Source organism: Hylaeus anthracinus, unplaced genomic scaffold (genome assembly GCF_026225885.1).
Source record: "Hylaeus anthracinus isolate JK02 unplaced genomic scaffold, UHH_iyHylAnth1.0_haploid 11978, whole genome shotgun sequence".
NCBI classification, from domain to species: domain Eukaryota; kingdom Metazoa; phylum Arthropoda; class Insecta; order Hymenoptera; family Colletidae; genus Hylaeus; species Hylaeus anthracinus.
The window spans coordinates 65,091-89,050 of NW_026534326.1; the positions used below are offsets into that span (position 1 = coordinate 65,091).

At 36.5% G+C, this 23,960-nt stretch overlaps 7 protein-coding genes across 15 annotated transcripts in view; 5 read left to right on the plus strand and 2 right to left on the minus strand.

The window, feature by feature from the left end:
* Positions 1-1,647: 1,647 nt before the first annotated feature.
* LOC128896717 (V-type proton ATPase subunit H) lies at positions 1,648-5,429 on the plus strand. Of its 3 annotated transcripts, XM_054160133.1 has the most exons (11): positions 1,648-1,846; positions 2,122-2,203; positions 2,314-2,503; positions 2,577-2,795; positions 3,304-3,399; positions 3,606-3,811; positions 3,890-3,974; positions 4,045-4,451; positions 4,541-4,654; positions 4,728-4,847; positions 5,289-5,429. In XM_054160133.1, exons 1-10 carry the CDS (start codon positions 1,789-1,791, stop codon positions 4,819-4,821), a joined length of 1,551 nt encoding a protein of 516 aa, XP_054016108.1. In that variant the 5' UTR covers positions 1,648-1,788; the 3' UTR covers positions 4,822-4,847; positions 5,289-5,429. The 3 variants fall into 3 exon arrangements, with proteins under 3 accessions (XP_054016108.1, XP_054016107.1, XP_054016109.1); XM_054160132.1 differs by lacking the exon at positions 5,289-5,429 and having other exon boundaries at positions 1,650-1,846; positions 4,728-5,211; XM_054160134.1 differs by lacking the exons at positions 3,304-3,399; positions 5,289-5,429 and having other exon boundaries at positions 1,660-1,846; positions 4,728-5,211.
* LOC128896709 (DNA-directed RNA polymerase I subunit RPA2) lies at positions 5,165-12,230 on the minus strand. The gene is made up of 16 exons (XM_054160119.1): positions 12,212-12,230; positions 12,047-12,123; positions 11,647-11,979; positions 11,322-11,561; positions 8,552-8,874; positions 8,212-8,471; positions 7,889-8,131; positions 7,533-7,810; positions 7,251-7,448; positions 7,068-7,175; positions 6,821-6,997; positions 6,529-6,743; positions 6,317-6,455; positions 6,064-6,220; positions 5,557-5,975; positions 5,165-5,458 (listed from the first exon to the last, which is right to left on the minus strand). The coding sequence occupies exons 1-16, from the start codon at positions 12,213-12,215 to the stop codon at positions 5,249-5,251; spliced, it is 3,381 nt and encodes a 1,126-aa protein (XP_054016094.1). The 5' UTR covers positions 12,216-12,230; the 3' UTR covers positions 5,165-5,248.
* Positions 9,364-11,150, plus strand: LOC128896722 (uncharacterized). 3 transcript variants are annotated; one of them, XM_054160148.1, is made up of 3 exons: positions 9,364-9,512; positions 9,625-9,754; positions 9,869-11,150. In XM_054160148.1, exon 3 carries the CDS (start codon positions 9,878-9,880, stop codon positions 11,018-11,020), a length of 1,143 nt encoding a protein of 380 aa, XP_054016123.1. In that variant the 5' UTR covers positions 9,364-9,512; positions 9,625-9,754; positions 9,869-9,877; the 3' UTR covers positions 11,021-11,150. The 3 variants fall into 3 exon arrangements, with proteins under 3 accessions (XP_054016123.1, XP_054016122.1, XP_054016124.1); XM_054160147.1 differs by having other exon boundaries at positions 9,364-9,754; XM_054160149.1 differs by having other exon boundaries at positions 9,364-9,754; positions 9,872-11,150.
* On the plus strand, positions 12,227-15,681 carry LOC128896714 (DNA replication licensing factor MCM4). The gene is made up of 8 exons (XM_054160129.1): positions 12,227-12,540; positions 12,612-12,946; positions 13,009-13,901; positions 13,971-14,290; positions 14,353-14,630; positions 14,708-15,108; positions 15,173-15,383; positions 15,457-15,681. Exons 1-8 carry the CDS (start codon positions 12,378-12,380, stop codon positions 15,550-15,552), a joined length of 2,697 nt encoding a protein of 898 aa, XP_054016104.1. The 5' UTR covers positions 12,227-12,377; the 3' UTR covers positions 15,553-15,681.
* Positions 15,682-15,710: 29 nt separating this feature from the next.
* LOC128896725 (protein FAM166C-like) lies at positions 15,711-16,775 on the plus strand. Its single transcript, XM_054160157.1, has 3 exons — positions 15,711-16,101; positions 16,213-16,377; positions 16,507-16,775. Exons 1-3 carry the CDS (start codon positions 15,928-15,930, stop codon positions 16,771-16,773), a joined length of 606 nt encoding a protein of 201 aa, XP_054016132.1. The 5' UTR covers positions 15,711-15,927; the 3' UTR covers positions 16,774-16,775.
* Positions 16,776-16,887: 112 nt separating this feature from the next.
* Positions 16,888-19,518, plus strand: LOC128896715 (ATP-dependent RNA helicase DDX51). The gene is made up of 6 exons (XM_054160130.1): positions 16,888-17,199; positions 17,292-17,971; positions 18,046-18,258; positions 18,328-18,538; positions 18,610-19,044; positions 19,128-19,518. Exons 1-6 carry the CDS (start codon positions 17,177-17,179, stop codon positions 19,495-19,497), a joined length of 1,932 nt encoding a protein of 643 aa, XP_054016105.1. The 5' UTR covers positions 16,888-17,176; the 3' UTR covers positions 19,498-19,518.
* Positions 19,519-20,104: 586 nt separating this feature from the next.
* The window catches only part of LOC128896720 (lachesin-like), a 59,721-nt gene continuing 55,865 nt past the window's right edge, over positions 20,105-23,960 (minus strand). For 4 of the 5 annotated variants that reach the window (XM_054160138.1, XM_054160141.1, XM_054160137.1 and 1 more), the window contains 3 exons: positions 23,225-23,344; positions 22,969-23,139; positions 20,105-22,883 (listed from right to left, as the gene is read on the minus strand). In XM_054160138.1, the coding sequence (XP_054016113.1) occupies positions 22,519-22,883; positions 22,969-23,139; positions 23,225-23,344 (656 nt within the window). In that variant the 3' untranslated portion in view covers positions 20,105-22,518. The remainder of the gene's footprint in view (positions 22,884-22,968; positions 23,140-23,224; positions 23,345-23,960) is intronic. The other variant, XM_054160142.1, reaches the window with a different exon arrangement.

A 23,960-nucleotide genomic window follows, 5' to 3' on the forward strand; every position in this document is an offset into this window, starting at 1 on the left:
GAGAGAGAGAGAGAGAGAGAGAGAGAGAGAGAGAGAGAGAGAGAGAGAGAATAAATGACAGTATGTAATACCGATTAAAACGGAAGAGCAAGAAATAAATCTACGAACAAATCGATATTCTCCTTATCGAAATATAGCTAATTTACGTTTCATAAAAAGAGGGAATATTTAATTCGATTAACAATTTTATTCCATGCTCGCATAACTGTAATCGTGACACAGAGTTCTGTTTAAGGATAATATTCGGAAAAATTCTGATAAAGATAATATGCATAGTCTTCCGTTTTCAAGAATATGGTCTTCATACGTAAACTCTTTAATGTTTAATGGTATAATAACCGAGTAAAAGAATTATCAAGATTTTTTCGCCAATCATGACAATATTTGGATGATGCTGTGGAATCTATAATATATATTAATCAAAGAGCTTGAATACAACAAATTGTAACAATTAATACATATGTACGCATGAGTACATACCACACACAGACACGTACATATACACACACAAAAGTTGAAATGAAAGGAATCATACTCTAGGAATAATGTTATAGATATTTGCCCATAGTTTCTCTAATCGATACATAATTAAATGCGATGGAAATGTTTATAAATGGTGTAAAAATGTTAACAAATTTTTTCATTGCATACTGATGAACTGACTTGAATTAATTTTGTTTTCTTTTTCTGAAAGAGGTTGCTTTGTACCATTGTTTACTATTGCTTTTCTTTTCAAATGACAGCTACGTGTGACGTTTAGAGCAAGTACATTGCAGACTCGTTATTGTTAAAAAGTATTGAATTATCAAGTTAGTTAATCGGGAAAAGACAGGTTGCGCAAGTGTAATCACAAGGATATTTCATATTCCCAACATAGAAAGATGGCTATTTAAACGCAATTAGATGGTAGTTTTATACATAAAACATGATTATTATGAAATAAACAAATTTTTATAAAATATCGTGGACTTGATTTATGCATTGATATCGACATTCATATCGATAAATTTCAGACAAATTTCAACCATGCATAATATGTTGACTGAGTACATTAGAGTAAGGCTTTATAATAATTCCTCACAAGATCATGTAAAGTTAAGATATTATATTTGCTTGAATTTGTTGTTTTTTTTTTTATCAGCTACAAAACTACAATAATGAAAATACTCCATTTTATTTAAACAAAATGCCAATAACCTTAAAATCTCTTTTAAAAAATAACCCAAGTTTGTCCTTATAGATTATTTCACAGAAACATACATGACGAAGATCTGTGTAATTTCATTGTAGTAGTATGTTATTCTTATTACAATGAATAATGCAACTAAATTATGCGTTAAAAATTTAATGAATTATTTTTTTATACTAGTGGCGCAATCTAGCGGCAAAGCACCCAAGTTTATAGTGAAAATAGTTCCTGCTGATGCCGCTAGATGGGCTTCACCGCTACGCTAAGCTTGGGCGTTTGGCCACCGATACCTTAAAACAATTGTTGTTTATTTTGCCATAAATGATTAATTAATACGATTGTTAGCTTTGTAATGCTACAATATACTAGTTGATATCCCTAATTTATCATTTGTATGGATAGTTATCGACCCCTTAGATATAGTCCTTTGTGTGCGCTAGGGATTCTTGTTTGTTACTTTCATGAGATATTGGCAACTCGTTGGTCTTGTGACACTGCGCTGCACTGCGCTGAGAGGTGCGAGTTGCGAACGAATCGAACGTTAATTTTCCAGGAGAATTTTTCTTAAAATACGTGAATTATAAAGAACGTCAACGAAAATGGTGGACCGTGCGAATATCAAGGATATGATTCCTGCTCTGCCAGATGAGAAAATTGGTAAACATTTATATAATTCCATAATTTGTTAATTTGACATTGCCCCTCCCAGTAACGTGATCTGTTTATATCCCTTACAAACACTTTAATTACATTTATTTCTGTATCTTTCCTGAATTTTTATGTACACATTGTGAAAACAATGAGTTGTTCTATATATACAACAATTTATTTCAGAGTAATAACTGCATGTGTCTTATACACAACCTGTTAGAAACGCCTTCTTTCCTTTACATTACAACTTAAAGTCAATAACAATATTGCAAATGTTTTAGATATGCTAGCAGCCACAAGTATTCTTCAACATCAGGCTGCTGATATTAGAAACCAACGAATTACTTGGCACACATATCTACAGTAAGAACTTTTAGTATTTTACTTTTAGTATTGATTTTAGTACTATAATATTGAAAAGATTAAAGCATATCATAAAACCATAGCATGTTCTAATTCTCCATATATTTTAGATCTCAAATGATTTCGAAAGAAGACTATGATTTCATAGTTGCCTTTGATACAAGCGATGCTAACGTTCGAGAAGCAAAACTGAAAGAGGATCCACATCAAGCTGCAAAAACCTTCCTCAATTTACTTGGTCATGTGTCCAAAGATCAGACCATTCAGTATATTCTTATAATGATCGACGATATGCTTCAGGTATAAAAATTTATTTAACGTAAACGTAACATCTAAGGAATTCTGTGAAAATTAGATATTTCTCAAACATTAGGAAGACCGTAGTCGTGTGGAAATCTTCCAAGAACATTCAAACCGCAAACGAGAATCTGTATGGGGACCTTTCTTGAACCTGTTGAATAGACAAGATGGATTCATCATGAATATGACATCCAGAATCATAGCCAAGCTTGCTTGTTGGAGTCACGATTTAATGGAGAAGACAGATCTTCAGTTTTATCTGACATGGCTTAAAGATCAGTTGAAACTTAGCGTAAGTTTGGATGCTCTGTTCACTCTGTTCAAGTTCAAGATGCCTGGTAATTTATATGTATGGTTCCACTATTTGATTCGTACAGAAATGGTGAAAAACTAAAGTAAAGTAAAATAAGAAACGAGTAGTCTTCGTGAATCACATTGTCAATGCAATATTATGTGCTTCGTATTTGTCGCTTAGCTTTTATTTTTACATAGTTGTGTGTGTGCACAATATGGGTGATGGTTCTGTATCGTGGTATACGATCAAGATACTGTTTCAAAGAATTATTCTTCCTTAAAACTACGTACTATCACGTGTGGCATCATTCATACACATTCCATACGTGCATACATGTCTCCACAATCCGAATAAAATTACAGACTATTAAATTATAAATGCAACTAACTGTAGAACAGAATGTTAAATCTGCGACTAAACAGATCCATGTTGCTTTACGCAAAGAATAGATAGAAAATGTTGTCGAACGCGTAATTTAAAGATATGAACAAGTCACGGGTTTTAGTTTGAGGCTCTTCAGGACACAGTCATGCATGGGGGATTAGAACAAGGCAACAGTGCGGACAGAGAGGCGGTTGAACTGCGCGAACAGCTGAATCCGGTTGGTCCTATCTAATTGTTAACAGAAAAATATTACTTGATTACGTTCTCGTGGCTGTTTTTGCTTGGAAGCAAAGATGGTCTTCTTAGTTCACTTTTCTTGTGCGCACACATAATTTCAATCTCCCTCTCCTTCGATCGCAGTTTTTAAGTACACATTCACCATTCGTAATACTATAAATATAAGACGTAATAATTATTGTATAGAACAACGAGTATATCCAGTCTGTGGCGCGTTGTTTGCAAATGATGCTTCGCATAGACGAGTATCGTTTCGCATTTGTATCGGTCGATGGGATTTCTACCTTGTTGAGCGTCCTAACGGGCAGAGTAAACTTCCAAGTACAGTACCAACTCATATTCTGCTTGTGGGTCCTCACTTTCAACCCTTTACTCGCCGAGAAGATGAACAAGTATGTGTTACACATATTAGATGCGCTTGACCAAACTTGCAAATTTTATGAATATAATATTACCCTTATATATTTTAGATTTAACGTCATTCCCATCTTAGCGGACATATTAAGCGATTCTGTCAAGGAGAAAGTAACCCGTATCATCTTGGCAGTATTTAGGGTAAGTTACGTAATATAAATTAATATCCCTTCCCTGTATTATATATTAATTTGTCTTTGATACACCACAGAATCTTATCGAGAAAGTGGAGGACGGACAAGTCGCTAAGGAGCACTGCATCGCCATGGTTCAGTGCAAAGTATTAAAGCAACTTTCGATCCTTGGACAGCGTAAATTCGACGACGAGGATATCACTGGTGACATCGAGTTCTTGAACGATAAGCTGCAAGCCTCCGTTCAAGACTTGAGCTCCTTCGACGAGTATTCGACAGAGGTGAAATCTGGACGCCTCGAATGGTCCCCCGTTCATAAATCAGGCAAATTCTGGCGCGAGAACGCTAGTAGACTTAACGAGAAGAATTACGAGCTGCTGCGTATATTGGTTCACTTGCTAGAGACTAGCAAGGATCCCCTTGTACTTAGCGTGGCTAGCTTTGATGTGGGAGAATATGTAAGGCACTATCCACGCGGTAAACAGTACGTTAAATTTCTTCACTGCATGGTTGCTTTTATGAATTGGTACTTGCTGGATGGTAACCTTCGCGTCACCTTTGAAATCGTTTTAGTATAATCGAGCAGCTTGGAGGTAAGCAACGAGTGATGCAACTTTTGGGCCACGAAGATCCTAATGTGAGATACGAGGCTCTTCTCGCGGTTCAGAAACTCATGGTTCACAATTGGTATGAGATTTGAACGTGTATCGAGTGAAATTATTGTTGTTTATCTTTAAATAACGAGGGATTTGCTTTGCAGGGAATATTTAGGAAAACAATTGGAGAAAGAACAGACTGGAACGTCGGGTGCTCCAGGGAGCAAGCCAGTTACGCAAGTCCCGGCAAAGGCTTAGACGAACGCGTGAAAAGCTTTTCAATTGTAAGTTTCGCTTGGAATCTGTACATTTGATTTTCTTCGTGCATTATATTATTAAATATTCTATCATTATCGTGCGTAAAAATTGGTACCGCAACTTGTCTTTTTCAAACTAAAGATCACATTGGAATAAGGAGACATTCCTTTCTATCTCGATGTGATTACGCGTAGTTAAACAAAATGTATTCGAATGAATTCGTGATTTTTAAAGTACAGATCGTAAAGTGTACATATAATCGTTATACAGCGTCGTCGTCTCTATAATGAGCGTCTTTATAGAGTATTGTTAATGGAATTTGTAATTAAAATGTTTAATGGAATGTTATAAAAAAATAAAGTATTATTATTACTAGATGATAGTATAAAAGTGTACAAGTATTGTTTTATTTCCGTGATTTATGATTTTATTTCTCCGCGAATGACAATTTTACGTTGATGTTGCAGGACGTTAATTGTGTCACGAGATATCGAAAAATATACGGTATATCCACTTCCCTTACGGATTTGTCGTCTCCGCAAAGACGACATCTCGTTCTGTCGCCTAATCTCGGCGCGTTTAAAGACACCTCCATCACTGGACCCAGCAATGTTCCACATTTTTGGCACACCGAAGTCTAAAACATTAATATTGATATTAATATAATTATCAAGTCTCTTATTAACGGTAAACCTAGCGTTAACGCTCGAGAAAGCATAGAAAAATGAAACGAACCGTAGTCTTGTCCGAACAGTGAAAAAGACGGTCTTGAAGAAGAAAAGAGCAGCCGTGAGCTATCAAGGAATCTCGTTCCATCTCTCCAAATCGTACACCACCACCTCTGCGTCTGCCTTTTATGGGCTGCCTCGTTAAAATATCGATCGGTCCAGTGCTCCTGACCTGCCACTTATCCGAGACCATGTGTCTCAATCGTTGATAATGTACAATCCCAAAGAAAATGTCAGCAGTCATTTCCCTTCCGTCTATCCCCGAATACATTCTCTCTGTTCCGTAATGATTGTAACCACCGCGTTCCAGAAGCTTTCCAAAATATTCAACGGCAGTTTCCTCCTCGTTGAATCGGAAGGACGTTGCGTCGTGCACCAGTCCATGTATGGCTGCTGATTTTCCAGCCATCACCTCGATCATCATGGCTAACAATGTTCGATTATATAGATAAATTATAGTTTGAATATTTGTACGACGATGGAAATATGTATTTTAAAAGGAAATTAGTTTCACCTATCGTCATACGACTTGGAAAGCCATGGGGATTGAATACAATGTCTGGAATCAAGCCAGTTTCCGTGAATGGTAGATCCTCTGCGGGCCACTTTTGCGAACAGATGCCTTTCTGACCTGCTCTCGAAGCGAATTTATCGCCAACGCTCGGGTTACGCTACATTGTAAAATAATTACATAATTAGTAACGTACAATAGATAGGCGTTGATATAGATTGGCATTGACTGGAATACAAAAGTATGTTTTACTAACTGAAATGCGAAAGGTAATGCAAGCTCTGCGTGGAATATCGTTGTGCAAGGTTCCACAGAGCTTTACGGTGTCGATATAAGCGTCTTCTTTCCCGTGATATTTACCATTAACGTATGTCGACTGGTCAGCGTCATAGTAACTGTCCAAATATTAATATATCGAATAAAATTAAAGTTAGAAAAAACGTCAGGTGTACTTAATAAATGATTTACCAATAATAGACGTCGCCTTCCTTGATAGTAGTGCCTATTATAGGAAGGCCATCGGCATCCAATTTTTCGGCAAGCTCAGGTTTATCTGGATTCCGTGAAAAGTAACTCTTTTGATCTTTCAGATCCACAAATTCGGATTTGTAAATCATCCCATGCGCGAAACCTCTATCGTAAGCTGCTTTGTTTATAATCATCGCGTCCTCCATATCGTATCCCTATAAAAGAAAATTAAAATCCAACTGAAACCTTTCTTTGTACCAGTGTACAATAATAATATTTGTTGTTTGCTCACTGTGTAAGAGATGACTGCGACTATTGCATTGGTACCCATAGCGAAATCATCGAGATTAATTTTATCGTGATGCACAGGTCGAAAAAATGGTGTCGAGGGTGTTTGCAACCTGTACAATTTAGTTTCAGACTGCAGTTGCCACGTGTGGCACGGAGTACCCATCGTTTGCTTGCCCATCTGGAAGATAATTAAATAGTATAATTAAACAGCTACAGTGTTAAACGAAGAAAGGAAATTGTAATCTTACTTGACACTGATACATGTTTCGCGGACTCTGATTGCAGTCTGGCATTGGTATGAGACTTGCCAGATTGCTTAAGAAAGCTGTCTTTGACAATTCTTGGTGCGACGTCAGCTGCAATGGTAAATCAAATGAAAATCTCGAGATTTATATAGAGTTGTGCAGGTTTATGGAAATGGTGTTTATTACTCCTTCGTAGGCTTCTTCGGGCGTCACGCAGATTTCCAAATAAATTTGTTCGAACGTTCCTATGTATTCGATCCTTTTAGCAGCCAGATTCATCACTGGCCTCATCATGCGAGCTGGACTTGTGAATAAATACAATCCTGGATATTGAGCTGGTACGTTCTTCTTGGGCACCAGTGCTATCTCCATCGTGTTTGGAACCTACAAACAAAAATAAAAGTTAATCAAGTTAAAGATAAGGTGATCTAAACTAATTAGACAGGTGAAGAAATTTGTAATCGTCACCTCTTCCCCTTTTATTTTAAGTAATCTCAATTTATCGGTCACTCTGGAAACTATACTGTCGTCGATTAACCCAATCAACGTTCCGTCTAACAGTATGACATAGGAGTCCCTCCAATTGTCAGCAATCGATAGTGGAATCATTCCAAGGTCCATCAATACAATAGGGATGTTGGACTTGAACTTTGGGTCTGGATGCTTTGTAATTATGCAATTCATGGTTAAATGGTTGAGAAGACCACAGGGTGCACCGTCGGGTGTATGGACAGGGCAGATAAAGCCTGTAATTGAACAATTAATAAATTATCTTCCAAATTAATCTTGTTGAGAGTTTTCAAGGCATTGTAACCAAGTGTTACCCCATGCATCTGGCAGCAATTGTCTAGCTTCCGTGGTCCTCATCTCTTGGAAGAAGGAACCCCTGTGTATCGCGCGAAAATGGCTCATATAACGCATTCTGTTAATATTTTCAGCGACAATAGTAAGACCTGTATTCTGCATCAACCCTAAACCTGTCGGCGACCTTATGCTTCCAGTGGACAAGAAATTTTCCATCTGCGATTCAAGCGAGTTTCCATGTTTTATTACGTTCAGTATTTCCTCTGTATTGATCCGTAAATAAAACAGTTTTATTTACATCAAACATATAAAACATCTGTGAGTTGGATTTGCGAATACTTACGCACACTCAAAATGTATCTGTTACCAGCGCTTCTCGCGCGTTTTAAGATGCCTGCTCTGAGACCAGTCAGCCAAGAGTACAGCTTCTCTTTTAGTACTTGTAAATACAAGTGGCCACCGAGTAGGCATTCCTGCATCATCACAGCGTCGGCTCCTTCGACTGCGCATTTATTATTTGCGAGAGCGAATAGCTTTTTCGTCATGAAAACGAGTAAATAAAATTTATCCAGTGGTCTGTTGAGATGAATGGCTATGCAGTGTCTGAAAGTAATGTACAATAATCATAGAAAGCAATATTTTGTTATTTAAAGACGCATAAGTAACGTGTTTATCAGACTCACTTAATAATGAAATCGCAAACTTCTATATCCGTAGCATCTTGAGGTAGTTCGTAAAACTTTATTCTAAACATCCTTCCTATGTAAGCTTTGCATTCTTCGTGACTGTGTAGATCTTGCTGATGTATCGCTCGTAACATATTTAGGATACAACCTTTGTAATACAAATCGTCTTCACAGCCAGCTATTAATGCATTGTAGATGAAAATGTCGGAGACATCGACCAGGCACTTTAGCATTAATATCAATGGGACATAGTATAAAATTTTCTTGTATGTAAACATTAACTTTGCCGAACCATCGGTTACATAGTGTAAAGTATTGCTCTGTAAAACATATAGTTTCATGATAAAGAATAATAACAGTATAACATTAACAGTATGTCCTAGGAAATACGCAGGTTCAGAATGGTCGTGAATAATATGTTTAACACGTTCACGCCGTACAGTGGGTGTTGTTGATCCGAAAACCCGAACAAATTAAATAACGAAATGTTCTGATTTTTATGAAATTTCGTATGCCGAGGTTTTTCGGTGCGCCATTTACGAATCTGAAATCAAAATTTAAAAAATCAAAATGACGGATGCAATACGATCGACTCGTATGCCAAAAAGTTATTAGATTTCTATGAAATTTCGGTCTTTCGGTTTTTCGGTCTGATATGAAAATTATTTTTTTTATTTTTCATCATTTTTGTCCGCGTTCTCGGGTCAAATCACCCATTACGCGCCGGCGCTGTTTTTTTATGTTCCCCGCCATGGGACGGCGTGCGCATTCATGCTTTACTCCATCTGACGGCGATGATTTCCTCTGACTTACTTACTATATATATACTACTTGATATATTGACCATGTATTTTCAAACTGGAGCAAACCTTTATTTGTTATTAGTAAATAAACTTTGTTATTTTTTAATGATTGGATGCCGATATCGAAGTAGATCGTCCCGACTAGTAATATCCCTGTGAGTGAATGAATGTGGATTATTGAAAAAACTATGAATGCAAAGTGTTGTCAGAGACAACACTTTGTTACTGTTAGAACGTCAAAACCAATTGTATTTCACGTGTTTCCAGTTAATTGTTCAATTATTATATAATATATATATTCATAAAGAGGGTTCATACTAAACCCTCGAGTGACATTTTTCGAGCTCCGCTAGGCTTCTGCAATAACCTATTCGCTGTTACAACTTCGTGTTGAAAGGTAAACAAAACTCGTGCCGTTTGTGCATAGTAACCAAATATTTGTACAATAAGCGTAACCAGAAAGGTGGTTGGCATTTTTTCTTTCTAATTTTACATGTCCATTTAAAAAAAGTAGGTAACAATGGATATAGAAAAAAGTATTTCATCTGGCGAATCAATAACGAGAAGTACGAAAGATGAAAGACCAAGGGTACTCTCAACATCTTCGGACAAGGATTTTGTTCACGCGCAGAACGATCCACTAGTTAACCAAGAGTACGAGTCTATCATAAAGGAAGAAGATTCCGACTCTGACTCGTCGTCAGAGGAGGACGAAGAAGATACGCAATGGCAGAGAATAAGAAAAAGACGTTCGATAGCAAATGAGTATTCGGAAGAAGAGAAACTTCTAATCGAAAACGTTGATTGCAACGATCCTTTTGCTCTATTCAAAGTTTTCTTCACCGACTACATAGCAGGAATAATAGTCGAAGAAACAAACAAATATGCAGAACAATGTATGAATTCTTTATCGAGCAGGAGAAGACACCAACAGGCTTGGCAACCCGTTACAAGAGGCGAAATTAATACGTTTATTGGTATATTGCTAATCATGGGTGTTGTGCAACTACCAGAAATTAGACTACACTGGTCTAAAAAGACCATGTATATGAACACATGCATAAAAAATAGTATGAAACGTGATCGATTTTTATCTATATTGAAACATTTACATTTTTCGGACGACACAACAGCTGAAACAGAAGATCGATTGCATAAAATTAGAAGTATCGTGGAGAAAAATTTTTTCTATGATAACGAAAGAAAGATTATTAATTTATACGATCAATTGTCATCTTACTATAGTTGTTTGCGGAAAACAGTCAAGTGGTACCAAAAAATTATAATACAATTAATATGCGGGACATGCCTAGCCAATGGATGGTATATAAATCAAAGATGGGGTACCAAGTACATTAATATTTTACAATTTAGGGAACAAATTATCGATCATTTGTTAACCAATGTTCGCGACATTGAAAAAATAAATATCGAAAAACCAGCAGTTTCGAATAAAGTTTCACATTTTCTCGAATCGTGTAAAGAGCCTGCGAGAAAGTCAAGAAAAAGATGTAGGCAATGTTATAAATGGTTATGCGAAACAAAGGGTAGAGATTATGCCATGAGTAAGGCAAAGAGAGTGACGACTTATTGCAATAGTTGTAAGGGCCAGCCAGCTCTCTGTTTGACATGTTTTAAAAGAATACATAGAAAAGGTAAATGATAAGTTAGAATTATAATATTCAATTATCTTTTTACAACCGAATTTTTGTTATTTACGTTTATAATATTATTTTTAATTATATTTATAATACTCGGATCAAATAAAGTAACTCCTACTTTTTTTCAATTAATATACGTTAAATTTTCAACCGTATGGCGTTTTTGAACATTCAAGTATGTACCACCGGTGATACGCGCCGCCTGATGGTGCACGCCGGTGTGAACGTGTTAATGAGATACAATATTCTTCTACAAATAAAGACATAGACTACAAATGTTTTGCTAACAAGTGAAATACGTACGGCTGCAGTGTTATCATCACGTACACTCCTTAAAAGTAACCCCAGATCGCTAAACTGCATGCCACGAGCTTTCCACCCCGATCTTCTGATGGCAATGGGATAATTTCTCCTTGTCATCAACAACATTCTTATCATTCTCTCGAGTCCTTTGACTATAAAGTATCCACCCCACTCCTGTTCGTGTTCTCCATGATGGACCAATTCTTTCGGAGTCATTTTATTCAAATGGCATCGATTGGACTATAATACCAAGTGTGAATTAGATAAATAAAAATATAGCAATAATATGAATTGAATATAAATGATACAAGACAGTATTACATACCTTAATCATAATTGGAATTTCTCCTAAATCTCTCTCAAGAATTTCTTGCACCTTGCCATTGATGGACCAACCTAACTTGGCAGTTATCTTTCCTTTGTAAGTACATCCTCGCTGTCTACATTCTGTAGGGTAAATCTTATGATTCTTCACTCCAATTGTACCACTTGGAACGGTTGGCTGATGAATCGAAACGTCGTCGACCCACAGAGCAACTTTGTCTCCGTTTAAGAGGTGTACATAAACGTGTGGGTTGTCCTGGACAGCCTCTGAGAGGCCATCTTCTAACATGTAATTGAAGGAATCTATATGTGGAGCGCCCAGATTTTGCAGCAACTAAAGTGTACATAATAATTTAATTTAATTTCACATTTTTATAGAATAAAAAGAAGTTGACACTTACAGAATTTTGTTTGTCAGGCGGTTTGCCAAAGTTTTTCGATGTATTTGTTAATTTCGGTTCGATCAACATTTTTGTGCCTGTTGGAAATATAAAAATCAAAAGCTTATATATAATACTTGCATGGTACCACGTGCACAAATAGGTTAGGATAAATAAAGTCTATACACATGTGGACGTCACGCTGCTGCCAACGGAACGGTAATGAACAGTGCGTATCAGTGCTTTGTGTATTGTGTATGCACCCATGCTGTAGAGAATAAGCGCGGGAAAATAATTTTCCCACGCTTTTCATGGACATTGTTGTTACGAGTTTGAAAAAATAAGAGAAATCATGTCGAGCCCAGCACGATCACCTGCTGATAGTCCTCGTACAACTCCTCGACGTCAATTACAGGGAAGATCTCCTGCACGATCGCCTGCGACAGATGATAGTCCACGTACAACTCCTCGTCGTCAAACACAAGGAACAAGATCTCCTGCTTTTGGTACACCACGTGAGTATTTTATTTAGTGACTATTTTATTTTGGATTACTATTACAAGAAGAATTACTCTTTTTTCATAAGGTACTGCTAGTCGTAATGGGGTGGACAATAATGTGGAAACACCACTGCGATGGGGTGTCAGTGGCGCACGACAAAATGCTCTGGATCCTGCAAACCAGGTTGCCACTATTCTCGCTTCTTCTGAGCGCGACAGCGCAGGAGGTCATTCTCCAAGTTCTGGGCAAATGATTGGATCAGAAAGTGGCTTGCAATTGTCTTCTCCTGTCAATTATGGTACTCCCAGTTCCTTAGGTTCTATTCGTACTCCGAGAAGTGGAATCAGAGGCACTCCGATTAGACACAGACCTGATATTAACACCGACAGACGTCTGCGTCAAGTTACGCTACAAGAACCAGTAAGTAAATCTGTAATAACATTTCACTGCTTTATAGTAGTAACTGCTTTTATTATTATTAGATTCCAGAGGTACACAGAGCTCCAGGAACATCGGAGAGCGAAGCAGCAGGGCCACACTTGGTTGTATGGGGCACAAATGTACTTATAAGTCAATGCAAGGAACAATTCAAATCGTTTTTCGAAAGATTCATCGACCCAGAGGCAGAGAATGACGAATTATCTGAAAACATAAATTTATCTGAACCATTGTACCTCCAGAAATTGGAGGAGATACATACCTTGGAAGAACCATATCTGAATGTCAACTGTGCACACGTGAAAACTTACGACGAGCACCTCTATCAACAACTAGTCTCTTATCCTCAAGAAGTGATACCGACTCTAGATATGGCAGCAAACGAGTTATTCTTTGAAAAATATCCAGCAGCAGTTTTAGAACATCAGATTCAAGTGCGTCCCTTTAATGTAGCCAAGCTCAAAACCATGAGGGAATTGAATCCTTGCGATGTCGATCAATTGATCACAGTACCAGGAATGGTGATCAGAGTATCGAGATTAATTCCACAAATGCGAGAGGCTTTTTTCAAATGTACCGTCTGTGCTTTCACAACTCTTGTTGAGATCGAGAAGGGAAGGACAAAGGAGCCTACCGTGTGCGCACATTGTACACACAAATATTCTTTCACTTTGGTGCACAATCTAAGTCATTTCTCTGATAAACAAATGATCAAGTTACAAGAAGCCCCTGATGAAATGCCACAAGGACAAACTCCGCATACTATAGTTTTATTCGCCCATAGTAATCTAGTAGATGCAGTCATGCCTGGAGATAGGGTCTCCGTCACTGGAATTTACAGAGCAGCCGCGCATAAGCCTAATTTTGAGCATACTTTACATGCCATATACAGAACATACATCGACGTGGTTCATTTTAGAAAATATGACTCAAAACGGTGAGAAAAAAAATGATTGAATAATCTTCGAGATTTTTAGCTTGATTATTTATTTGTAATATTTGATAGGTTGCACGGGCATGAAGATGGCAAAGAACACAATTTCACACCAGAAAGAATTGAAATATTGAAAATGTTATCGCAGAAAGAAGATATTTACGATCGATTAGCGCAACATGTAGCTCCCAGTATTTATGCAAACACTGATGTGAAGAAGGGAATTGTTTTGCAATTATTTGGTGGAACTAGAAAGTCTTCGACCGTATATGGAAAACACTTTCGACCTGATATAAATATATTACTTTGCGGTGACCCTGGCACTAGTAAATCGCAATTGTTACAGTATGTTTATAATTTGGTGCCACGATCGCAATACACTAGTGGAAAAGGTGAAGAAGCAGAAATAGTTTCGATTAAAAGCTTTTAATTAATTAATGTTTAAATATTGTAGGCTCCAGCGCTGTTGGTCTAACAGCTTACGTAACAAAAGATCCAGAAACCAGACAATTGATACTGCAGACAGGAGCATTAGGACTCGCAGACAATGGAATATGTTGCATCGACGAGTTTGATAAAATGAACGAAAGCGCAAGATCGGTATTGCACGAAGTGATGGAACAGCAAACATTAAGCATCGCCAAAGCTGGAATTATTTGTCAGTTGAATGCTAGGACCAGCATACTCGCTGCTGCTAATCCATGCGAGTCACAGTGGAATAAAAACAGAACTGTACTTTATATCAACAAATTAACTTTACCACTAGCTTCTATTAACGTTTCTATACAATATATTATATCGTTTTTCAGGTGATTGAAAACGTAAAGCTGCCCCACACCTTGCTCTCTCGATTTGACTTAATATTTTTAATGTTAGATCCGCAAAGTGATTCGTACGACAGCAAACTTGCCTCTCACATGGTAGCCTTATATTACAAAGTATCAGAAGAAGATGAGGATGTGCAACTGAACAAAGGCATCGTTCGCGATTATCTAATTTTCGCAAAGGAACACATTCAACCTGTTCTCAACGAGGAAAGTCAACAGAGACTGATACAAGCTTACGTCGATATGAGAAGAGTTGGAAGAGGACGTGGACAAATAACAGCGTACCCTAGGCAATTGGAATCTCTGATAAGATTGGCTGAGGCACACGCTAAAGTTAGACTGAGTCCTACCGTGGAGTTGCAGGACGTCGAAGAAGCTTGGAGGTTCGCGATAAAATATTATTATAATATTAATATACAGATTCTCTTCAAATGTTTCTTTTAACAGATTGCACCGAGAGGCCTTGAAACAATCTGCTATTGATCCTCTGAGTGGCAAGATAGATATAACTATTTTGACTACTGGTATATCTTCGATAGCGAGGAAGAAAAAGAAGGAGTTGTGTGACTCGATACAGAAACTTATTGAAAACAAGAAGAAGGGTCATATAATTAGTCAACAGAAATTGTTTAGTGAAATTAGACAATCTTCTGAATTGGTTAGTGAAATTGCATATCTAATTCTTTTTTCGTACCAATAATACTAATTTAATCTTAATATTTTTTGAATAGATGATCACTAGGGACATGTTTGAGGATGCTTTGAGAGAGTTACAAGATAATGGAATGTTAACAGTAATTGGAAGAAGCAGCATCCGTATTTCTTAACTGTTTTTCACTCAAGTTTCATTGTTTTTATAATTTATATGATATAACTAAGAAATTTATTCTTATATACATGTATTCTTTTTTAAATATTCATACTGATTACAACAAAAATAAATAACAGGAATACCAGTGATAGTTTTGCGTTTTTATCGGCAATTTTGGAAATATTTAATCATGATCCTAAACTAATCCTTGATGGTTATGCAAGTTTAGTTCCTCGTGTAAAATTGACATTGACTATGGTTTGCAGTTATTTCAGGAAATTGAAAACCAAGTTCTAACTCATTTGTTTTTATTTATGAAAATTCAAAGTAACAAATAACCTGTAGACAATAAGCATTCCCTTGATTTAGTGTGCAAAGTGTGAAGCTAAAAATGGTTGTGGGTAACTCAAATTCTTCAAAATCTCAACCCACATTTTATCCACCCTCGTTGATGCCGTCCTACATGGGTCCACATCCTCCATCCAAGTTCGATCGCTCTTTGGAGGATGGTGGAGCTACTAATTACTTCCAAAATTACAGAAACCGAGTCCTATCGAAGATTTCGGTAAAGTTTCTTTTTGACTTGATGTTAACTATTGGTAGTTAATAAAATGTACAAAGCTCAAGAATTTACGCGTAATGTAACGAGACATTAATTGATTAACAATTTTTAAAGATGCCAATTTACAAATGGGGAATGGAAAGTGTACCGTACAGTCCAAGGCCTAATATTGCTGCAACTAAAATTCACCGTAGCCTTAATCGCAACTTAACAGTTCCATTGAATGACATTTCAAGAATCGACGCAGCACGCATGAAAGAAATCGACAATTTATACAAAGTAATAAAGATTTTAGCACTTGATCTCTGCTCTGTTTAGAAAGAGTATATGACTTTGTTTCTGTATAAGTTTATTATATTAGGCTAACGTTAAACTTGTTCATTTCTTCAAATTGAGCATTGTTAATAGGGAGTTCAATTGCATCGTAAACAATACATGGACCACACTGGCAGTCTTCATCCTTTGGAATTCTTCAAGCCTGATCATTATAAATACCAGTGTGCACCAGGAATGACATTGTCATACTTTTCTAAATATCCAACGAGTTTCGTTGCATATAAAATACCTAATGCTTTGCCTCTGACATACGAAAGGCGAAAGCAAACACCTTATATACCGGATATGTCCCTTTCCGGCATTTATAATCAATCATCCTGCAACGCTTATAGGAGATAAATTGACGTTGATAAGAAGAAATGAACATGGATTAAGAATTGAATGTATTAGAAAGGAAATATGATGTATTGACGGGTAAATTCATGACATTTGAATTGTGGTATAATACAAAAAACATTGAATTTTTAAAGGTTAAAACTTGTTCGGTTCGTAAACTTTTGGTCAGTAGTGATGCTTCCAGAAATATAAAAAATAAAGGAATAGGTAAAATTAAATAAAATTTCTAGAACAATTCATTTATACAGAGTACTCTTAAACTTTTCCATGTGTACGCGATAACTACGTTTTTATTTTACATATGTAAATATACATTTACACATAATACTCTGTTTTTTACACGTGTATACATATATACATAACCTATAAAGTTTCTGTGACACGTGGGCGATTACTGTCACAACAAATGAGTTTATTTGTAATAAACAGGTAAATATAATAGAGATTGTGACTTTTCTAGTCACATTGTATATATACACACACGAATAGTCTGTCTTTTAATACGTATTATTTATTAACAGATACGAGGGTGAAAAAGAGGTAGAAGTAAAAGATGAAAAGAAACATTTGTCTGAATTGTTAAAAAAGATAGAGGAGCGCAAACGGGAGAAGGCAGCTGAGAATTTGTCTAAAGATGTAGAGGAGCCTGAACAGAAGAAAAGGAAACGTAAGAAAGAAAAGATTGATGAAAGTTTGGAGCAAGATATTAATAAAACTACAGTAGAAGATAACATTGAGCTACAAGTAGATCAGCAGAGATCCCATAAGAAGAAGAAAAGAAGGAAAAAAGATATAGAATTTGATGAAAGTAAAAGTTTTCAAAATGAAACTGTGGACAATCATGAAAATGATGTATCTAATAGATTGATAGATTCCAAAAATGTACAAATATCAAAACAAACTAAAGACTTTGTGGTCCTGGGTAGCAAAACTAAAAGGAAAAAACGAGAAGTGAAGAGAGTACTGCCAGAATGGTTGATGAGTCCAGAAATTATATCAATCGATCTGAACAGTGGTCCAAGCTTGGAAGAATTCCATTCAATCTTAGGTCTTAAAATGATCAAAGTAATGAAAACCAATGGCATCGATAAATTATTTCCTGTTCAAGCAAGCATGATACCATGGTTATTGAAATGCGATAAAGACAGACAGCAAGGATGGTGGGTACGCGATACTTGTGTATCTGCTCCCACTGGCAGTGGTACGAATGATTAATCAGAATTGACATATTTTGAGAGTGCCAAACTATATTTCTAATTTTATTATCTGTTTCAGGCAAAACTTTGGCGTATGTTCTACCAATTGTACAAATATTACAGTCTCGATTGGTACCAAAGATTCGTTGTTTAGTTGTTGTACCCGCGCAAGAATTGGCTGCGCAAGTTTATAAGGTGATGACTATGTATACATCTCACACAAGCCTTAAAGTTGGTCTACTTTCTGGTGCATCTTCGATCGAGCAAGAGCAAAATAACATTCTCAAAAAGAGTATGTGTCTTGGCATTAACGCGCTACTTGTATTTTAGATAAATTATATAAGTTTTCTCTGTTTTTAAGCCATTAGAGAGACGTATATATCCATGGTAGATATAATTGTTGCTACACCAGGACGTCTAGTGGACCACATTTTAAAAACACCAGGGTTTTCTTTAGATGATCTTAGATTTCTCGTTATCGACGAAGCTGATAGAGCTGCCGATTGGTTGGAACATCTTCCTAAACAGCATCGTTATCCTCCACAACTGACACTCTTCAATATGCGTCACAGGTAGTTTCTATTTCTGTTTAAAAACACTGCTGTATGTAATTTGTTTCATAATTATTTTCAATTTCCAACAGTAAAATTCCCGTACAGAAACTTTTGTTTAGCGCGACCCTATCTCAAGATCCGGAAAAGTTGAATCACCTTGGTCTCTTCAAACCAATATTATTTACGTCTGTCCCGATCTCTGACAAAGACGGCGATGTGAACTTGGACAAGGAAGTAGGCGACTTTATAGGTCGTTATACAAGCCCTGAAGAATTAACAGAACTTGCAGTAGAATGCACGATGGAGTACAAACCAGTTGCTGCGTACCAGATGCTAGTTAGGAATAATATGCCTTTCAAGACATTAATTTTCACAAATTCCGGAGAGTCTGCCCATAGATTGACTCTCTTGTTGGGATCGTTTTTATCTGATCAGAATGTAACAGTTGGAGAGCTTTCCGCGCAGCTTATGCCAAAGCAACGGGAAGGTATGCTTGGAAGGTTCGCTGCTGGAGAGATTCAAATGTACGTTCCATCTATTACTGTACATTAATACGATACTTTCAATGTATCTTGGAAACTTTGTTGCATTGTATTTCTATTTGCAGTCTCGTGAGCTCCGATGCATTGGCAAGAGGTGTCGACATTCTGGACATTCAGCTAGTCATATCCTACGATCTTCCCAAGCATATCAAAGGCTACATTCACAGAGCAGGAAGAACAGGTCGCGCGGGTAAACCTGGCACAGCGATCTCTATCCTCACACCTAAGCAAGTCGGGATATTTAAACATATGCTGACTAATGCTCACAAAGCTGTGCCAAGTATCGAGAAATTAGATTTGGAGTCTGTTGCAAGTACGATCGATTACTCAAGCCACGTAGAGAAGTTAAAGCAAGATCTTGAAAAGGAGAAACAAGACAATTTGCAGCGGAAAAAATCTGTTAAACGAATTCAATCAGTCATGAACTTTGATTAATAAAGTATAGGTGATTACATATATATATATATGTATATATACGCACACACGCACACACTTTTTACTATTATTTTACTACCAAAACCAAAAGTATTATCCCCTTTCTCTACTTTCTATGATCTTACGTAATAGGTCGTTGAACTCGTTTTAAGATACTCTAATTCCTACCTAAGAGGAGACTTTAAAATGTTCGAATTACTTCCACCTGCAAAAGAACTATTATCGTCACCGGATAACCCCCCTCGTACTGTCCAATTATTTCTGCGAAACCTATAGTTTGAAAGATATCTGAGGTGCTATATAATATAAACATAATTGATTTAACATTGATTCCCTTTATGAGATAAGTTTTAAGCAGTTTGAGTACTTTATTCGTAAATTAAACGGAAGGTATAGACGCTCAATAAATACAGTTGATCAGGTAACATCGATAATAACAGTTTATTGTCTGAAGTTAATAGTACCGAACACCATGCTCGTTCTCTACCGCAATTCATTCAATAGTTAATTCCAATATTTTTGAATTGTATGTTAATCGTTACTCTATTGTTTTATTCTGTCAAAGGCAAGTTATTCACAATTTTTTTATATATATGTATACACATACATACATACATACATACATACATATATATATACGTACATATAAAATATACACAAAAATATATTTCATACGTATATGTATATGTGTATCGAATAACGACAGAGACACAATTAGATTACTATTATTGCTGTGCGTAACTTTACTTGAAATTATCGGTTACATTTTATAATGCAGGAAAATTGAACCACCAATAGGTACTAGCAACAACTATGAAACTCAGAAGCGCAAAAGGATAGAACATGTGAGTTTAATTTCGAAATTATATGCTCAAGTGCATAACATTTTAAACATTCGCTTTGGAATTTGTTATTACACGGTCGTGGACACAGCATAATAGTCTTAAAAGCGTAAGTTTATAGATTGTATTTAAATTTAGGGCATGTTTGAAGCTGTCGGGGTTTGTGAATACGACATTCTAATATTCAAGACATGGAATCTTGATTATCGTGTATGTTAAGCGTATGAAAGAGAATTCGCTATGTTTGAAGAGAATTTATGAAATGTATTTGAAGATTGTTGTGTAACATTGTAGACGGATGAGTCTAGTTTTCTATGAACGATTAGCTTTTTAATTAGTAACAATTATTGAGAGACCAAAGATCAAAGTATCTGATTCTTTCTTGGAATATTATGTATCGTTAAAGGAAGTTTAGTAAACGATAACAAAGTTTCACAAGTACCGTGTGAACAATCAGATCCCCGAAAGCCTAACAGCTCAACATAAATACATACAATAACGCTCGAGTTTCGTTGCGAGAAGTCTAACGAACGAGCAAACCTTTCCATTCACCTATTCGTAAACCATACCTTACGATAAGATACCCGACAAGTGATTAAACATGTCTTTTTTAGCTTGAATATGTTACATTCTGAGACTACTGTCACACCATAATCGTATAAAATGTAGTCCCGTTCAACATTACAATTAAATTATACACGTATATTATATTCGTGCGCTATATCAATTTGCTTTTTACCGTAACGTCCCTTCGATAACGTCAACATTCACTTCGTTACTTCATATTTACACGTCATATACTTGTTATTCTGTAATTTATAGGTATACATGTACATACATAAAACATGGTCCTATATGATTCATATGTATCGTTGCTGTGTATATGTATTTTAATTTTATCCTTAGTGCCAATAAATTCGCTATGCTTACGTAGTAATCTTAAAATTAAAGGGTATTCGGTGGGCTTGCTTACAGTTAACAGTTTAACGTAATTATGTTATCAAGCGACCTGTAGTTTTTCTCTTAAAAAACTCGTTGAGACTCGTCTCTCGTGTACACGAACCCATTAATGTTTATTCATTCTTGGTGCGTAACGGTGATATATATATATATATATACACGAAATATGTATCGGTATACTATTTTGTAAATTTTTTATTGACTTTTATCAATGATCAATTTTATGGTTCAATGGGTTAATGGGCACAAGTTACGCAATCCACGAGTAATAATTTAGATATAGAGAAATAAATGTATCGTATGTACACATCGTGATATTTTCGATAGAAAATCATCGATCATTGTCGATCATCGTCGAATACTAGTATAATTAAATAGTTTGTAACGATTAAACTAGAGTTGTTTTGATTTTTGCTTTAAACGAATAATATATATAAAAAGAACTCAAGTACTTGATACTTATTGTCATGTCTTTCATTCTGCGTACTGGCTACAATATCGTAGTTTTTTAATAAGTAATCGAAATTAATTTGGTCAATTCATAATTGGTATGCATATACTTAATCGGTAGCTTAATTACATCCATCAGTTTACTCGTTTAATCATTTTTACAAAGGATATAACTCGTGTTTGATAAAATAATCGTTTTCTGATCGATATATTCTAAACAAACAATTGTACTTTTGCGAAAGAAAATTGTCAGTCGGTATTCTTTTAAGCCACTTGTGCATCTCCATGATGCAAAACTCGAGGTACTAGTTGCATTACGAAGCCGTTACTTACATTTAGAAGAGTACTTAACAAGTAATGATCGCACGTTCTCGAATATAGTATAGTATACATATAATACTTATTTAAAGAAAAGGATACTTCAAGTACCGATGAGACATATTTCGACGTTACTGGTTGTCGACAAGGTACTAAAGCACGACTGACGGTTGCTTTTGTGGCAAAACGTTTAATAATAAAATAATCGGAGATTCGTGCGATCGTTCGTTGATTTACACGCAGTTACTAGGACCTAGCTGACGTGTATCGCCGCTTACGTATTTACAAAATCTTTTCAAGAGAAAATATCTCTTATTGGTCATACCGCCGTGACTACATCTCGTCGAATCTAAAAGTACGTTCTCGTCGAATTAAAAATAAAAGGAAGACCTACAGTTTTTCACCGCGTTGAATCGCTCCCACCATTTCATCTCAGACTATCGGGGTATTTTTAAAGAAAAAATAGCACTGTTAGAAAAACCAATGAAAAGAGAATGGTGACGAACGATAACGAGTACTGGCTACGAGTACTGGCAGCGTTTATGGCGACCCAAGGAGGCGACAATGACGGCAAAGCTAGGGGTCTTTCCGTTCTGTGGGCTTCTTGGATGGTGCTGCCTGCCATGATTTGCGTGGTACCAAGGTCGTCGTCGTCGTTTCCTGGAGAATCAAAGTCGTCGTAGCCGCCTCCGTGTGTCCGCCTATCGTTGATGTTTTTGCTCTTCTTCTTACCTTTGCCCGCTGGACTCTTCCTGGGCTTGAAGTCTGTGTTCTTGGCAACAGTGCTGGGAGTAGTTTTTGCAGAGAGGTGCAGCTCTGGATTAAAAAGAAGAGAATGAATGATACATGTACGAAGATAAATATATATATATTTATGTATTCGTGACGTGTAATAATTTACCTTGCAAACGGACAACTCCGTCAGCCTTTCCAAGAGCGTTCACGGATGAGCAAACGTATTCTCCAAAGTCCTTCTTCTCCAGGGAATAGACAGTGAGGTTCATCTGCCAAGAGTACTCGTTAATCGCGCTTTCAGACATTGCATATTTGTCGTTGGGCAGCAGTTTGTCGCCTGTACCAGAAACGAGAGATTTGATCAGGAAACGATCTCTCTCTTAAAGAATGGATTTTTCGAGAGAGGGAGCTGTTTGTTATACCTGTGTTTCTGTACCAAGTGTTCATCGCGTGCGGAGAAGCTTCAACGTGACACTGCAGAACAACGTCACTGTCAAGTGGAGCAGCCACCAATTGATTTGTCGTTTTTATGACGGGTTGAACTGAAACAAAAAGACACTTGTTAACTTCATTCCGAAGACGATAGAGGACAAATTCTACTACTTATCGTTAAAGAAAATATTAAACATAGTTGTATAGACTTTGTTTATTATTTGCAATTGACGGTTTAAGCCGTTTCAAGGAGAGAAAGCAACCCTTGGAAGAAATGCAGTCTTCCAATTTGCACAAAACTTTTATTCCTTCCTACTAGCCCTACATTAAGCACGTTGAAAATAATTGCTTTGCCAATGTTCAATGTCAACCTGCTACCATTCTTCTGTAAGACGATTTTCAAAGTGTCTGACACATACAAGTCCATAAGTTTATCATATATAATGTTCAGTTTGCCGGGATTACAAAGGTCGTAGGATGTTTGTACAATGATGCAACAATCGTTGAACAATCCTTTGCTTTGTGCTTTGGATTGTTTTAGTAAAACCCAAGTTTTTCATCAGTTCCCTTGTCACTAATTAATTCTTTAGAATGTCGAAATGTTTACCTTCGTTAAGAATATTGTCAACAAATTCCAATTCACCCACTCCGTGATGCGAAATACACCCCTAGAACAGCCAGAAGAAAACCATACATTAATGCAGCAAATGATAAGGGAGAAAGTTT

Excerpts from the sequence above, each read along its gene's own strand:
- LOC128896717 (XM_054160133.1), top strand. The coding sequence starts at position 1,789 with ATGGTGGACCGTGCGAATATCAAGGATATGATTCCTGCTCTGCCAGAT. Across the intron at positions 1,847-2,121 it reads TCTGCCAGATGAGAAAATTG|ATATGCTAGCAGCCACAAGT; the intron begins GTAAACATTTAT and ends CAAATGTTTTAG. Across the intron at positions 2,204-2,313 it reads ACTTGGCACACATATCTACA|ATCTCAAATGATTTCGAAAG; the intron begins GTAAGAACTTTT and ends CATATATTTTAG.
- LOC128896722 (XM_054160147.1), top strand. The coding sequence starts at position 9,878 with ATGGATATAGAAAAAAGTATTTCATCTGGCGAATCAATAACGAGAAGT.
- LOC128896714 (XM_054160129.1), top strand. The coding sequence starts at position 12,378 with ATGTCGAGCCCAGCACGATCACCTGCTGATAGTCCTCGTACAACTCCT. Across the intron at positions 12,947-13,008 it reads AAGTTACGCTACAAGAACCA|ATTCCAGAGGTACACAGAGC; the intron begins GTAAGTAAATCT and ends TATTATTATTAG. Across the intron at positions 14,631-14,707 it reads AGTGGAATAAAAACAGAACT|GTGATTGAAAACGTAAAGCT; the intron begins GTACTTTATATC and ends ATCGTTTTTCAG.
- LOC128896725 (XM_054160157.1), top strand. The coding sequence starts at position 15,928 with ATGGTTGTGGGTAACTCAAATTCTTCAAAATCTCAACCCACATTTTAT. Across the intron at positions 16,102-16,212 it reads GAGTCCTATCGAAGATTTCG|ATGCCAATTTACAAATGGGG; the intron begins GTAAAGTTTCTT and ends CAATTTTTAAAG. Across the intron at positions 16,378-16,506 it reads AAATCGACAATTTATACAAA|GGAGTTCAATTGCATCGTAA; the intron begins GTAATAAAGATT and ends CATTGTTAATAG.
- LOC128896715 (XM_054160130.1), top strand. The coding sequence starts at position 17,177 with ATGAGTTTATTTGTAATAAACAG. Across the intron at positions 17,972-18,045 it reads ATCTGCTCCCACTGGCAGTG|GCAAAACTTTGGCGTATGTT; the intron begins GTACGAATGATT and ends TATCTGTTTCAG. Across the intron at positions 19,045-19,127 it reads GCTGCTGGAGAGATTCAAAT|TCTCGTGAGCTCCGATGCAT; the intron begins GTACGTTCCATC and ends TTCTATTTGCAG.
- LOC128896709 (XM_054160119.1), bottom strand. Across the intron at positions 6,744-6,820 it reads TCGCAGTCATCTCTTACACA|GGATACGATATGGAGGACGC; the intron begins GTGAGCAAACAA and ends TTTCTTTTATAG. Across the intron at positions 5,459-5,556 it reads ACTGTTCGGACAAGACTACG|ACTTCGGTGTGCCAAAAATG; the intron begins GTTCGTTTCATT and ends TTAATGTTTTAG.